General features: G+C 41.6%; 1 protein-coding gene across 1 annotated transcript; it reads left to right on the forward strand.

The window, feature by feature from the left end:
- Window positions 1-1,466: 1,466 nt before the first annotated feature.
- LOC142055604 (uncharacterized) lies at window positions 1,467-15,950 on the forward strand. The gene is made up of 6 exons (XM_075089728.1): window positions 1,467-1,627; window positions 2,235-2,362; window positions 4,407-4,542; window positions 6,085-6,250; window positions 13,611-13,830; window positions 14,711-15,950. The coding sequence occupies exons 1-6, from the start codon at window positions 1,467-1,469 to the stop codon at window positions 15,460-15,462; spliced, it is 1,563 nt and encodes a 520-aa protein (XP_074945829.1). The 3' UTR covers window positions 15,463-15,950.
- The last annotated feature ends 839 nt before the right edge of the window (window positions 15,951-16,789 follow it).

The raw sequence follows: 16,789 nt of genomic DNA on the forward strand, positions 1-16,789 counted from the left end.
ACCTCCATCCATTCCCCGAAGTTGGGTACTTTGGGGATTTCCCCAACTAGTAGGTTGATGAAAAGAACTATTGCCAGTTTAAAGCACCAGTGTGTATATCATCACCAGCAATTTCAAGTGCATGGTAGCATTTGCAGTGTTGAAAAGAAAAATATATTTAATGTTATAATGACATTAGAGATCCATTTGCACTGCATGTACTCCCACTCATCAGAGAATATTCAGGGCCCTTCTACTGCTTCACCTACTCTGCCCTAGTGAAGCCACATCTGGATCACTGCATCCAGTTCTGGGCTCCCCAGTTCAAGAAGGACAGGGAACTACTGGAAAGAGTCCAGGGGAGAGATGCCAAGATGACCAGGAGACTGGGGCATCTCCCTTATGAGGAAAGGCTGAGAGACCTGGGTTTGTTCAGCCTGGAGAAGAGAAGACTGAGGGGAGATTTCATCAATACCTATAAATATCTAAAGGGTGGGTGTCAGGATGGTGGGACTAGGCTCTTTTCAGTGGTGCCCAATGACAGGACAAGGGGCAATGGGCACAAGTTGGAACACAGGAAGTCCCACCTGAATATGAGGAAAAACTTTGCTATGAGGGTGACAGAGCAGTGGCACAGGCTGCCCAGGGAGGCTGTGGAGTCTCCTTCCCTGGAGGCATTCAAAACCCGCCTGGATGCGTTCCTGTGCCCCCTGCTCTAGGTGTGCCTGCTCAAGCAGGGACGTTGGACAATATGATCTCTAGAGGTCCCTTCCAACCCCTATCATTCTGTGATTCTGTGATTAATCCACATGCTGTTATGTATTATGGAATTACATTCCTTGCTACTTCAGTCAACTCAATGTCAATTCATTGCAGCATGTTTCCTTTGTATCTCTGGGGTTTTTTTACTCAAAGTATTCTTCAGGAAACTTTTGGAAAGCATTACATTCAAGGACTAGATTTATCAGAAGGTTTGGTAAGGTGAGAAGAGGTTGATCTCACCTAAATTTAGCCATTCAACAGCTAGGCATCTGGGTTACACCAGGCAGCTACTGTCCTGTTATTGTCAGTGCAGGGAGATAGCTCATCTCCTGAGACACCTAACTGTAGCCTAAAATAGCTGTATAACATAGCTGTGATGAATCTGTCTTGGAGATGCCTGTTTCTTTCCGCTGATAACTACTGATATGTAGGTTTTAGATGGTTGAGACAAGATAAGACCTAGTTGAGAGTAATAAAAAGCATTTATCCATAGGTCACTGGTTCAAATGCAGTCCAATGCAACATTTAGAAAAAGGTGCCACCATCTTCACATGGCTTTTCAATGGTGCCACCATCTTCTCATGGCCTTTCAACTGTTTGAAAACATTAAAAAAAGATTGTAGTTGTGCACACCACAAACAGATCTGTTTCACAGATAATGTCATCATCATCTGCACTAATGTCCCAACCAGAACAATTAAATTAGAATTGCCTGAACTCCTAAAATGGCTGTCTCAACTGAGTTCAATAGAGAAACGGCAAAGGATGGCAAAGAGAAGTGCTGTTGTGGTCGTGCAGCTCAGCAGGAGCAAGGAAGTACCATGGAGAGTGTTCAAGGAAACCTCCCCATTCGCAAACTCGGGACAGCTAAGCAAGTTTTCCAAAAGTTGGTGCTCCTCCAAACTGAACGGCAAACCTTCACAAACTTTGCTGATCGCTGCTAGCAGACTGTTAGTCTTTTGCAAGAGTCGAAGTTTTAAGTCTTTAGCCAACAGCAAGCTGTTACCAAATGAGTGCCTTCTAGGCATAAATCACACCTAATTTAACAATCCGAGCAAAGCAAGAACAACTGAATTACTATTTGGAACAAGATCTATCGCATCAGTCCCTGCTCTGTGTTGTCACTCAGCCTCCAAACTGAAATGCTTTATTCTGATGGGCTGGGTACACTACACTGACACTCCAATAAGCTTATTTTAAAAATAAACAGCAGGTTTCTACTTTCTACACTGCAGGCTTTCTAGTCCCTCATTGTACAGTCTATTTTATACACACTTCCCACAAAATTGTTCTCTAGATAAAATGGCATTTACACAAAGAAAAAAGGCGTAAAATGTGTATTCAGTACAAATTGCTGCTCAGAGGAAATTTGTAACCTCATTCTTGATACTGAAGGCAAATCTCTGAATCCTGACTCATAGCTTTGAGGGATTTTTAAATAAATATTTATTAGCATTATATGGAGCTCTGATGTTTGCCTTTTTCTTTGACAGAGGTGTAAGCACGTTTGCTATGCTAACCGGCACATTACCCTTCACGGTGGAACCTTTTAATATCAAGCAACTACATCAAAAGATGTTAATTGGAGAAATCAGCCCTATTCCATCAGATATCTCCCCTGGTAAAGCACTCCAATTTTTATAAAGAATTCTGATGTATAAGAGGTCTAACCCATGTAATGAAGTGAATTTAGCAATAACATAATCTTCTGCACAATAAGAGGTACCTTTTCCAGTTGCTTTGTTTGCATTTAGAAATAACTTTTATGTGCCTTAGGCAAGATGTCTTTATCTCAGGCAAGTAGGAAAATATCATTGTTGTCTCTTCAAAAGACCACTATTCTAGGTTCTTATTTACAGGGGGAATAAAATGTACATTGCTTTTACATAAGTGGAGCAGCTGTGCAGTAAATGAGAACAATGTCATGTTTAGTATGTCCCCCCATGGTGTGTGTCCTAGCCAGGCACGCTTTCCTGTTTTTTTCAAAAATCAGTTATTAAAACTATTGATAATTTTTCCTAACAAGCTTATCTTCTGGGTACAAACAGAACCCACATCATCAAGATAATTAAATAAATTAAATAAATAAATAGCCCTATTTTTGTGAAGAATCTGTTCATACTTTTCATGAGAAAGAACTGAAATACAACATTTTTCAGTGAATTTTACTGACAGTCTTTAATGAGGTGCAGTCTAATGAGTCTTTTAGGACAACTGGGAAAGACAGTTCTCAAAAGCTCTAGCCTGAATTACAGACCAAAAACGCAGCAGTCATGTTGGTGTCTATACAGTCTGGGTTAATGGTCCAAAATCTACTTCCTCAGAGCTCAAAATTCTTCTGCTTTACAATGATTCGTATATACCACTGGCTTCAGTCCCTATTTTCTCTCCACCTGGACTAGCCTCTTCTCTGTTGACCATCACAGGCTTGGGCCCTTCTCACAAATGTTACCGCACAGCTTCACCAAGTCAGAAAGCAGAGCAGAATGAGACATGTTTTGCCAGCTATCTACCAGCATGAGTTCAGATCTCCCCATGTTTCGAGCAGCTTTGCTCTGATGTTAGGCAAGAATGAGCCTAGGAACCAAGATTAGCTTCAGTGGCTGCCTGCAGCCAAGCGCTGGGAAGCAGCAGACAGTTCCAGACTAAGCTAGCTGGATCTAGTCTGGAGTTACAGTATTAACATAATGTGATGATTCAATTTCTTTTTCTCCCCCAGTAAATGGTATGAGGATATCTACCATAGCTGTCCAGAATGTTCGTACATTAGTGTCTCATTTTTCTTTCTTTGGAGATTGGTTGCCAGATAGGAGCTCCCTTTTTCTACAAGCCCTCCATAGCTGCAATTATTACATTTCTAATTTTTTCTTATTTATGCTATTGTTATAGCTTCTACTAATAAATGCATTATCTCTGCTTTTATACAAAGCCCACACAGTTAGTGGAAGATTGCGGATAACTCCATTGTTTCCTCACCCATTGGGAATTTAGGGAGAGAGCAGTAGTAAACAAGCTTTGCATATTTTAGATCTAAGTTATTCTGAAGGAGATTACAAGTGAAAGGAGCAGTATGTTCCCAGTTTAATGCTCACTTGCTTGCCACTTTGCTTATTTCAAAACGTCCCCAAGGAATATGGAAGAATTCGGTAGAGTTTCCCAAGAAGAAAAAAAAGGAAGGGACTTTATACAATGTTGCAGCTGAGTGATAGGCATATGGGAATGTTTGAGCTTTCTCTGTCCCAACTCCAGGAAGCCAAAGCAAAACACGCCATCTGAGCACACAGGTCCATCTCCCTCCCTCAGTAGAGAGTTTTATCAAGATCAGCTTCTTTGTGAGGAATGTAACTCCTGAGTAGTCAGCTGGCACAGAAGTGCCCCTTCTCAGAGCCTTGATAAAATGCTGACTGAGCACAACGCTGAGATTGCTGTTGATGCCATAGGCTGCATTCACTGGCATAAATCAAGCCAATTAGGAAGCGAGGTCCAGCGCTCCATCTATAGCTGCATCCATAGGTCCATAGCATGCCTACTGGTGTGGTTTGGCCCATGCTGCCTGCACTGCTCAGGCAGAGCAAGTGCCACATTTCTGAAAAAGGAAAATTTTGCACTGCCTAAATAATCAGATATTACTAGCAAACAAGCCATTTCATCTGCATACTGCACAGGAGCTGTACACTTCATGCAGTCCTTACTTGAGCCTGACCCTGCTAAGAGGCCTGGAGTCAAAGAAGCAATAAAAGACAAATGGTTAAATGAAGGCTTCACCAGGAAAATACTGAATGCTGCTACCTGTGAGAACAGGTAACGAATTTCACACCTCTCTTTTAGCTTGGGATTTCAGGATTTGGGATTTGGGCACGGAGGGTGGAGGAAGTGCTGGGGTGTTTAGGAATTTTTTTGGTTTATTTGTTTTAGATTATTTTTGTTATCTGCTATGGGCTGTTCCAAAATTACAGAATTTTATTTCAGAAACACCACAACAACTTTTCTAACATGATAAATTTTATATAAGAGGAAACAACCTTATAGAGCTACTTATATCCATTGTATCAATAATTTTGTTCTCAACATGCCTCACTGGTGCCAATAATATCTAGACAGTCTGCTTCTAATCCTTTCCTGCAAAACTAGGTCTCGCATGCCCACCTGAGGGAACGACATTTTTATATTACACGGAAGTCCTTGTTACTCTAATAATTTTTATTCTCATCCATCTTTGTAAATGGCCTTAGCAAGTCACTTTACGGTTTAAGATTATTATAAAAGCTTGAAATAGATATGTGCAATATGACATTTCACATAAACATCATGAAATTTTGAGATGTTACTCATCGTTTATATCGGGAGGCTGCAAAGTATACTTCGCATGTCTTTAGTTTCAGTGATGGACCTTTGACGTCTTCCTCACAGCTGAAAGTAGCTAGTCATGGGCCAAATATTTTGTGCCCAGATCATTCTCTAGGAGTCAGTAGTTTAATCAAAAAAAGACAGTAATTTGGCCTATGTAACCTGCACCATCTGCAATAGTGTCCACAGGACACATGGCACGATCTGCTACCACAATCCAGGCGCTCCACTGCCAGTCACAGCCAGGGCTGTTAGAAATCTATGCACAATTTGTTCATTTCTCTTGAGAACTGCCCACCGTTTCTACCTTTGCCCTCTTTCCCTCCCCTCGGATGTATCTGTGCCCATTCATACTGAAGTTTGACAAGTTTGAAAAAATGTCTTAATAGTCTCAGAATCCAAAGCTGTCGCATTTCTAAAATGCCTTTACTAGACATTGCTACTCACAGAAGCCTGTGAGTAAAATAATTATCATTGTAACATAACCAGTTTTATTTCACAATCTGATTTATTTAAAAATAAAAATCCTCCTGTACTTTCCTTAGTTCTTTTTTTGTCCTGTGAGATTTTCCTTCCTTTGGGGCTCTTCCTGTCTTCTTAGGCACATGCACACACACTATCTCTCTGTTAATCCACTTGAGACTACTGTACTGAGAACCAAAATATACACACTCGATTAAAATGAGAAAATGCTGGTTTCCATCTTTTAATTTTTCAAGCTTAATCCTGGTGGGTGTCCTTTCAGAGTAATCAATTACATCAACAATAGGATGTTTAATAATGCAGTAACAGAGCCTCAGCCCAGCAGTGAAGTTAACGTAGCCAGACAGGATTTTTGCACAACTGTGTATCAGAATTTGTCTGTGCACTCAACTTAGCCAGCTCCAGCTACACCACAAGAAGTGTGTTGCCAACTTACTGTAAATTCTGACGTTGTACCTGGACGCATCATTTGTATTTAACTACTTTTTCCTAATATTTTGGATTTTGCCCCAGTGAATTGAATCCTGTTGTTTTAAACTACATGACAGAAATTATGGAATTCAGTCTTTCAGAAGTCACCAACATTTTAATAAATAACAGACCCTCTCCTGCCATGGCTTCTTACTGCTTATTGCTGAAGAAACTGATAAGGTACCAGAAAGACCACAAAAGAGACCAGGTAAGATATCATGATCGTGACAAGCATAAAGTACTCCCTGGAGTCTTATGAGAAACATTGTGACTGTCACACAGCACATGTGAAAAATGTGGTTGTCCATGGAATGGAGACAAAACTCACCAAAAATAGTAATGAAATTGCAGATCTGGGTGCAGTCTCAGTAAACCTATGTTCTCACATTCTCAGAGGTGATTATTTTAAGAGGCATTTGCCCCAGAGATAAATATATCCTTTTTTTATGACTAACAAATTTTAAAAATGGGCTGCTGGTTGTAACGGGATTGAGAATTATTTTGCTTTATGTAAAAGATTATTTTTCCATTAGGAAAAGGAGCATTAGCATCTCAGTGACCTCGCCATCCCTTCCCTTTCTGACTGGTCTGTGAGGGCCTGATCCAAAGTCTGGTGTGGTGAATGGGAAGCTGTGAAAGTTGTAAAGTCTTTTCCCAGCATCTTTTTTTTTAAATTATTTTTACCACTGTATCTTATGCTCACACTGAAGCTCCAACACACGCAGGGACATGGAGTGAGATCAGAGGGGACAAAAATTTAAAAAATAAATTCAGAAAATTATGGTAATCGCTGGTAAGGCCACAATTAGTTAAAAAGGCTGTAAGCTTTTCTTTTACAACCGTCTCCACTAAGGGGTACACAGCTCAGTCATAAAAATTTTGCTTCAGGCAGAAACTAGGCAGACAGGAAGCCAAATTCCAGCTTCTAACACACAAGTGCAATGGGAAAAGTTTCAGCTACAAAACAACACACATCAGCGATTAGCCTCCCATTCAAAGCCTTCGCCCTGGAGACGCTGTGTTTTGAGAAGGTCCAGTTGACTCCTCTAGAAATTATTCAGATGAGCTTGAGCAGATCCAGATCTCTATGCCAGCACACAGCCCCAAGGTTACAACAGCCTGTGCAGTGTTCACAGGCAGTCATAACTCAAAAATATGAGTCGGGGAGAGTGTGTGTCTGTGAGCGCGTGCGCACGTGCATTCTTAGGGGGAGGAGGCTTTCCTTCACATAGGCATTTTTTTCATATTGGAATTTTAAACTGGATCTGCTAAATCATAAGTCACTCAAAAAGAGCCATATTGTGAAGGCTATTGACCAGCTTTCTTGAATCTCTGGATATCAAGCTGATTTACAGCCCCTAGTGATCTAGCCTTCCAGGCAAGGGGTAGCGTTTCATGTCCTCTATGACCTCTTTCAGCATCCTACCCTGATGGAAGAGGGATGTGATCGTGTGCATAAAGTAAGTTACAAGCTGATTAAGGGGCTGCATTGCTTCCTGCCACTCCTGGCATCCAAAATGCCCTCTTAAGGCAAAAAGTCAAGCTAAATTCAAGCACACACCCCAGAAATGGCTCTGATTGTAAGGCAGTAACACTACAAATTATTGTTTTGAAGTCCCAGTATATATATATTTCCCAGGCAGGCTGGAGGCTTTGGCAGAGCAAGAAGAAAAAGAGGGGAAGTTAACAAAGGAGTGGCTGACATTTTCTTTCTCTGTGTCGACATTTTTCCAGTCAAAGGTTTAAACCCAAGCCAGTACTGACCTAAAACAACCTAGGTAGCTACCAGATCAAAACGGTGGTGACTTTCACAGAATCACAGAATCACAGACTGGGTGAGGTTGGCAGGGCCCTCCAGAGGTCATCTGGTCCAACCCCCTTGCTCAAGCAGGGCCACCTAGAGCTGGTGGCCCAGGACCATGCCCAGATGCCTTTTAAATTTCTGCAAAGATGGAGACTCCACAGCCTCCCTGGGCAACCTGTGCCAGTGCTCGGTCACCCTCAAAGTGAAAAAGTGTTTCCTGGTTCAGAGGGAACATCATGCATTGCAGTTTGTACCCGTTCCCTCTGGTGCTGGCACTGGGCACCACCCAAAAAAGCCTGGCTCTGTCCTCTTTGCACCCCTTCTTCAGATATTGGTGTATACTGAGAGATCCCCGAGCCTTCTCTTCTCCAGGCTGAACAGTCCCAGCCCTCTCAGCCTTTTCTCATAGGAGAGATGCTCCCATCTCTTAATCATCTTCATGGCCCTTCACTTGTCTCTCTCCAGTATGTCCATGTCTTGTTCTGAGGAGCCCAGACCTGGACACAGTAGAATCATAGAACAGAATCATTAAGGCTGGAAGAGACTTCTAGGATCATCAAGTCCAACTGTCAACCCAACACCACCATGCCTCCTAAACCATGCTCTGAAGTGCCACGTCTACACGTTTTTTGAATACCTCCAGGGATGGTGACTCCACCACCTCTCTGGGCAGCCTGTTCCAATGCCTGACCACTCTTTCAGTGAAGAAATTTTTCCTAATATCCAATCTAAACACCCCCTGGCACAACTTGAAGCCATTTCCTCTCATCCTATCACTAGTAACTTGGGAGAAGAGACCAACACCCACCTCGCTACAACCTCCTTGCAGGTAGTTGTAGAGAGTGATAAGGTCTCCCCTCAGCTTCCTCTTCTCCAGGCTAAACCCCAGTTCCCTCAACCTCTCCTCATAAGACCTGCTCTTCAGACCCTTCAACAGCTTTGTTGCTCTTCTCTGGACATGCTCCAGAACCTCAATGTTCTTCTTGTAGTGAGGGGCCCAAAACTGAACACAGTATTCAAGGTGCAGCCTCACCAGTGCCGAGTACAAATGCATGATCACTTCCCTGCTCCTGCTGGCCACACCATTCCTGATACAAGCCAGGATGCTGTTGGCCGCGTTGGCCACCTGGGCACAGTGCTGGCTCCTGTTCAGCCGGCTGTCAACCAACACCCCCAGGTCATTTTCCACAGGGCAGCTCTCCAGCCACTCCTCCCCAAGTACTCCAAGTGTGGCCTCACCAGTGCTGAGCAGAGGGGCAGCATCACCTCCCTCGACCTGCTAGCAACATTCCTCCTAGTTCAGCCCAGGACACCACTCACCTTCTTTGCAGCAAGGGCACATTGCTGGCTCATGATCAACTTTGTGTCCACCAGGACTTCCAGGTCCTTTTCTGCCAAGCTGCTTTCTAGCTGGGTGTCCCCCAGCATATGCTGGTGCCTAGGGTTGTTCCTCCCCAGGTGCAGGACTTTGCACTTCCCCTTACTGAACTAAACCTAGCAGGAACATGTCTACCATGTGAACTGGATACACACTCTGGAGTCTGTTCAGTTGTATCATTTCACAACTCCCCATTTCTACACGTTCCCTATCATCCCTTCCACATAGCTCCCAGGTGTGCAGTTCTTTCTTCTGCATCACAAAACAATGCTGATCTGCAAATCTTCACATCTTCGATGTGGGGGCTTCTTTTCTGTGTCCTAAATTTGAATTTAGACAGACAGAATGTCCCTTTGATGGCTTTGCAGGGAAAGGACTCACTTTTAGGAGAATATCTTTGCAGAGAACCTGAAATACAGGCACAAGATAGATGCCTAAATTTGGCAGAGTAGATTCTATCATATATAATACCTTCTAACATCTGTTACTAAGATACAGAAATTAGGAAATTAGGAAAGACCAATTCATACCTTCTTTCCATGTAATTAAAAGTTTGTTTCCTGTTGTTCGGTAGCACAAGGTTTGTAGATGCTATCTTTAAACTCAAAGCCTGCTAGTACCATTTAGAGATTATTCTGTCATCAAAGATTGTTTGCAAAACTCATCAGCTTTTTTCCCAGATAGGCACTCTACATCGTTCATTTCTTTATTTCATCCCTCTACTCCCTCTTACATTCTTCTGTATTATGAAAATTAATATTTCTCCCTTGCTAGCCTAACTGACTCTGCAACTATTTGGAATTAATAATGATCACCTCTTGGTTTTTTTTCTTATTCAAGCCTTATACACAATTAACCTGTGCAATCATTCCTCCCCAGGACAGGAGCTCTTTTAAATCATGACTGTCAGTGTTACCACCTTATGCTAGTTTCTCCAATGTTCAGTAATATTCATATTGCCCAGAAAGACTGGGGTTTGGGCAAAAAGAGGGGGGGGGGGGGGGGAAGGGCTGGCTGAGAAATCAAGTTGGGCATTCTTACTCAATGCTCTTATTTTTCCAGTATCCTCCAGCCTGTTCTTCAGCAAGAGCTACTTTATGCACATACTTACACAATGGCAAAACTTAGCCCTAAGCATATACAAAGTATACATGGAAAAGAAAAGAATGCATGTCTTGGACCCCAAGGTGGAGCCTCACATGGGTGGCATGACGTTTTTGTGCAGAGGCAGAGCCAACAGCAGCCCCCGGCTTCCCTGGAGCCTAGCCCCCGCTGTGCTGACACAGCTCTTGGAGGAGGCAGCTGGCAGGGCATTATCTTGGGGGGAAGAGTCTCTGCTTTGGTCTGAAAGAGGCCAAATTCAACCACCTCTTTGGCAGGCTGCAATGCAGTTCTCTGACCACCCGGCCACAGAGAATTGAAGCTGAGGAATAAGCATAAAGAGGGTTAACAGAGTGCAAGGGGGAAATTTCCCACTTCTTCTTCTTGTTGAGATCCTGATGATGTTACTGGAGCTTAATTACAACCGCATGGGTATTTGATATTTGTATTACAAACTATGGATATTTCAAAACGCATAGATGGATGTTCTTTCTGCTCTGTATAATGCCAACTATTTGCTATATATTACTAGCAGTGTGTGACCTGTCATTAAATCACATATTTTCCTTTCAGCACTGCAGATCTTGCAAATTGTATGCATCAGCTTTAAGTATATGAATAGTTTCACTGTGCTCAACAAGACAACTTGTGTGCATAAAATTGAAGGACAAAAATTAGCATTTGCATCTAAATGAGTACAAGTTTAAATCTAAATGAGCAAAACAAATAAGTAACAACTAACAGTTGCAGGTAAAATTAAGTACCCTGAAAAAAAACTGCTGTTCATTTACATTATTTCTGTCTAGGACTGTAAAGGATATTGTGTATTCTTATCTGCTTACGAAAACAGATATTTATAGACAGCTAATATTTATAAAGGAGTAAACTTAAACTCCTAGTAAAAAATACTCTACTATTTTTGAGCAAATTAAAAACCTCCCCTCCCCTCAGTGAACTGTAGAGAAAGTTGGCATCTAGCTCTTCTGAAAATTCTGTCCAAAAAGAACAAAACATATCAAATATCAACACAAATGGAAAAGTATTTGCATTCATGACAATGCTCTTGAATAATATGCAATAAAAAATTCCACCAACACAATCAGCCCAAAATGTTGTTTGGAATTCAAACACATATTCACAAACCACTGCATTCAACGCATTCCAGGCAGCAGACTATGCTACTTTTCACACAATACTGAAGAAACATACAATTTCCTGGGGACGAATTTTCAGCAGAACTTCTAATCTACAACTGCAAAAATTTCTGTGGAAATTATTTTTCATGTACAAAACCCCATGTGTGAAAAACCAGTGCAAGTCATTCTATTTGCAACTCCTTGTATACACAAGCTAACATTTGTACATGCAAATCATAGTTTTGGTGGATGCAAACAGATGTGATTCTCATTTTTCTGGGTGCAATTAGAGAAGTCTGCTGAAAGCTTAACCCTGAAAAAAGCACAAGATCCTTCCCATGTTCAAATTTGAGCCATAAGTCATTGGATAAACTTAAAACACAGCCTGTCCTTTTATGCATCGTAATTTCTCCAAGCAATGTATTTACATTTTATGTGTTCTGTTGTAGAAGAGGGAGCCTTAATGATTACAATTTGCCATCCAGAACTTTATAGCTAGTCCTTGCAGAAAATAGCATTTCTGCCAAAAAGCTTCCTGCCCAGGTGCTTAACCAATTAGCTCTTAAGAGGTCTGGCAGTAAAACCAGTCATGGCAAGTTTTCTGATATACTGTATATAAGGTGACAGCTTGCAAAATGTAAGATGAAAATTTGTTTTCTTAACTAGCAGTGTGTAAAATCCTGGGAGACTATTTGATTGCATAGCCTAAAATGCTTATGACATCTCAAATTCCCAATTGATCTAGTGTGGTTTTAGCAATATGTTGTCAACTTAAACATATTGTGTTTCTTTTTATAAATACTTTAAAAATAATATCCTTAATTGTGATTGGGAGCTGCAAATATGTAGGAAGGATGGAGTAACCCCACAAGTTTGAGGTTTGGGGCCCTTCAAACTTTTCCAAACATTTTTGCTAACTCACAAAATACATGCAAGCTTTCAAAAGTGCCTTTTCTCCACAAATTACACCCACTTTTTATAATGGCATGTTAGATTAAAAACATATTTTTCACAAGGGGAGTACTCTGCAATGCAAAGAATGGAAGGAAACCATGAAAAATAAATATACCATTTTAAACAAATTACTTCTCTGATTCTGGAAGCAAGAAGTTTGTGTTATGTGGGGATGGCAGTGAAAAGATCAAAACTTACTACAGATAATCCTTGAAGTGGTAGCTGCATAATGATGAAGTGGATCTGTCAAAGAAGATATAGAAGATGTGCAGAGAAGCTTGGTATTGAACTGGAATATCCACATGGATTTCTGTGGAAATACAGAAATTTCATTTTCAGGAGTGCCAGACCTGAGAGAAGACTGACTTTGGCAGAAGCAGCACATGGCACACATTGCTCATCACAGGACTTAGTACCATGGAGGAGGATTTATTTCACTCTGCAGCCCTTGCATTTTCACAAGGTTTTGATACCTGAAACCTCAGCATGCATGAGGCTACCAGAGTGAGGACTCTGAAAACTTAAACCATGGGCTAGACAAGTGTGCTACATATGAGAACACACCCTCATGTGCATGTAGGATGCAGGTAGGACTACAGATGATGGCAGTGCGGTAGGAGGGAGTCCTGGAGCCCATGCTAGTGTCAGGATGCTCAGTCCCGTTACCACAGCTCCATGGATGTCTTCCTGCTGCAATCCCACTGCAAAACCTTCCCAGGACTGCTCTAGCCCTCTGCTGACTGACTGCCCTCACAGCAGACAGCAGCAGTCCCATGACACTCTTCCTCCTGTATCAGGAGGTGGTTCACAGCATCCTATAATGTTTGTGCTTTGCAGCATGAGCTCTGTGGTACCCTGGTCTCCCTTAGACATCTGTAGCAGACTCTGTGAGCCATAAGCCTCAAAGGAAATGCTACAGGCTCCCTAAAGATGGCATTCTAGTTCCAGTGTGTTTTCATGAAAACTTACTCCCTATGGCCTGTGTGGTAAAAGGCAGGGGCTGCCAGCCCATCTGTAGCTGGGTTTCAGGAAGAACCTCTGGCATGGGGTCTGCTCAGATGAGAAGCTGATGTGTGTAACTAAGGCTTGTGTGAAAACAAGATTTCCCATTGCACAGGTTACACTGAGATTTCCTTTAAAGGTCAAGGTACTTTTTTGTTCCATACTAAATAAATGGTGTCTGATCATTTTGCAGAGGGAAAATGAAGCAGAAAAACACAATATTAATCCTGATAAACGTTTGAATAAGGAGTCGGAAATTCACATTTCCCAGAAGGCTGAAGCAGACACTCTGGAAAACCTCAGGAATTACGGCAGTAGGGCATTTCCTTCTGTACTAACCCTGGCAGTGCCAGATGCTATTCAAGAAGATGCCACCGCAATTACATTGGAAAACCAAGAAAAATTCCCAGAAGGTACTGTTCTGCAATATAGTCTTGGCATCTTAGTCTGAAAGGGTACTAGGGTATCTGTCTGGGAAAAAAAAAGGGAACACACTTCCTGAAAATGCTATAGAAACATCCTTCCACTTTGTTTTGAAATTGCAAGTATTTTGAGCAATTGTTTCCCAGACCCAAGTTTGGTGATTGATTTAATGTTGATCAGGTGAAAAAATTAGCAGTTTACACTCTGCAGGTACTGATTACAAATAACTGTTCTGTGTCATTGTGCAGGTTAGTTCCTCTATGACTCACCCTGGGGTGATACTAGTACTGCTAAGGCACTTCCAAGAATAGACATTTATGAGTAAAAAAAGAAAACTACATTCCCAGGATAAATGTGAGCAAGGTGCAAGTGTCAAAACTTCACTTATACTAAAGAAGACATTGCACTCACCACATCCATGTAAGCATTTTCCATAGTCTCAAAAATATAGAAGATGCACAGCACTGGATAATCAAACTCCAGACTGGAATTTAGACTTATCTCTGCTCCAGTTATTGCACACCCACAGCTATTCACATATGTGGCATGGTTAAAATAATGTGATATATAGCCCCAGAAGCATAAATGAATAATGGTCACTAAAATTAAGCCAGGAAACTTTACGCTGAGATGGTCATTTAAGACTGTTCACCCAACCAAAACACTGCCAATTCCCTACCTCCAGATCACCATTGGCTTTAAATCCTTGGTGCGAAATTTCATTTTATGTCAAGATCTACTTTTATTTATGCCTTTACAAGTACTGACTTTTTTATTATGGGATGAAGCTGTTTTAACATTAACATGTTATTTTTCTTGAAAATACCATTCCAGCAGAAGCTGATCTGATTTATTCTATATTCTATTTAGTTTCCAAGTTTGCAGGCAGAGAGTTGGTCCACCTTGGATCTCCTAAGTCATCACGCAGAAGTACAACATGTGAGTCCATGTATCAGCCATATTTGGACTTTGAGGAGAATCTGAATGATTTTGAAGACTTGGCTGAAGGTGGAAAATCATGTCATCATGGGCAATCTCCATACACACCAGCAAATGACCAACATCCCTCTTCAAACATCCAAACAATGATACGTACAAGGAAAGTGCCTTCCCAGGCCCTTATGGAAAAAAGATTCGTTACCAGGAGCCCTTTGCTTCATCAGGATACAAGGTTTAAAGACCTTCAGAAGGCAGTAGATGACAATATTTACATCCCAACACGGTGGCACCTTGATAAAGAGGGCACTGATCTCCTCATGATTGACTGTCCCCAGCTGTCGCCTTTCCCCAGGCTGCGACAACCTGCTCCGAGGGAAACCCTAGCTAGAAAGATTTCCTGGCTGGGGGCATCACAGCAACATACAAATATCTGCCCTCTGTTTTTAGTCAATGGTTCAAAAGCACCAGTCTTCCCCATGTCCCAACAGCAATCATTTACCATAAGAAGTATGAGGCAGCCTAAAGAAAACCCAAGTCATTTTTTCAACAAGAAAACTAAGAAAAGCTTTATCCAACTCAGACATACACCTAAAACTACAGATCAAAATCTTCCAGTTTTACCTCCACCATACCAAACTAGGTTGGGGAAAAAAACAGAGATTCTAAGGTTAAACTTTGCATAAATAAAACGCCCACGAAGCATTAGAAGAAAATAGGATGAAGGAGCAGTAAAGAAACAAAGATGGACAGAAGCAGAGAGAGAGAAAAGGAAGGCAGGAAAGATTAATCCAAAATGAGACACCACCAAACACAAAGGATGATATGACTTAAGCTGTGTATCCTCTGATATCCATCAAATATTGGGCTACAAATTTTGTGGAGCGCGCCAGAGATGCAGAAGAACAGATGTCACTGTAACACAACAATATCAAGCATATTTAGGCAAAAAACTGGGCACTGCGGGCAGAAGATATGATTTTAAGTATTTTGTATCAATACATGTATTGTCTCAAACTTGTGTCACTCGTATTTATGCATTTCATTTGGGAGATAAACATGGTCAGGCAATTTTGATTAAGCTGGGAACATAATGCAGAAGGTTAATAAACAGTAACAATGATGGAATAATCAATTTTTGAGGGATTGTCAGAATAAACAGAATAGTCATGGCACTGATCTTTATTTATTTACTAGTTTTAACTGTGTATTCTAATTAATGGAGACCATGAAACCTTACTCCCCTGAAAGGAGCAAATCAACACATTTTCCTTTTAAATTTAACAGCTTAATTAGGACTGCCTATTTGTAACTATGTGCCTTTGCAATGTTTGTCTTTTACCATTGAAAACACGCATTTGCTTTCAGTTGCAGTGATCTATGCTTCTTAAGCTAGATTTTCATAGAACTAACTTTGAGTCTGATTCTGCCTTCAAACTGGTCCTAGAGCAGCTGGATGGGGCTTTGAGCAACCTGATCTAGTTGAAGATGTCCCTGCTTATTGCAGGGGGCTTGGACTAGATGATCTTTAAAGGTCCCTTCCAACTCAAACTGTTATATGATTCTATGATTCTATGAAATCATTTAAATTCAACAGATTTGAACTTGATTGACCACAACGGAGGTGAGAATACAGTGGGAGTCTTACTATTTGCTGCTCTGTAAGCTCAGATGTAGAAGTAAAAGAGGCGCGAAGGGTTTCTAAGTAACACTAGATAGATATACAAAGAATATCAGCAAGAAAAAATCCGCAGCAGAAGGCGGCATAATCCTATGAGCTGAAACCAAGGCTTTTACCTGACAAGCACCATGGTAAGCATTTGGTCACACTGAGCAGGACCAAACCTGTGGTCCCATTTTACTCTGTCTAGCCTTCTCCCACCACACCATTCACACAGTGAGCTCTTCATGGTCCACACAGCTCCTGCACAAGCATGCTGCACCGCCTTGGTGAGAGCAGCTTACGCAGACCGGCGCGGGTGCCAGCCTCTCCACCATCTCCTCCGCTGGGCT

Source organism: Phalacrocorax aristotelis, chromosome 3 (assembly GCF_949628215.1).
Source record: "Phalacrocorax aristotelis chromosome 3, bGulAri2.1, whole genome shotgun sequence".
In the NCBI taxonomy this organism is placed as follows: domain Eukaryota; kingdom Metazoa; phylum Chordata; class Aves; order Suliformes; family Phalacrocoracidae; genus Phalacrocorax; species Phalacrocorax aristotelis.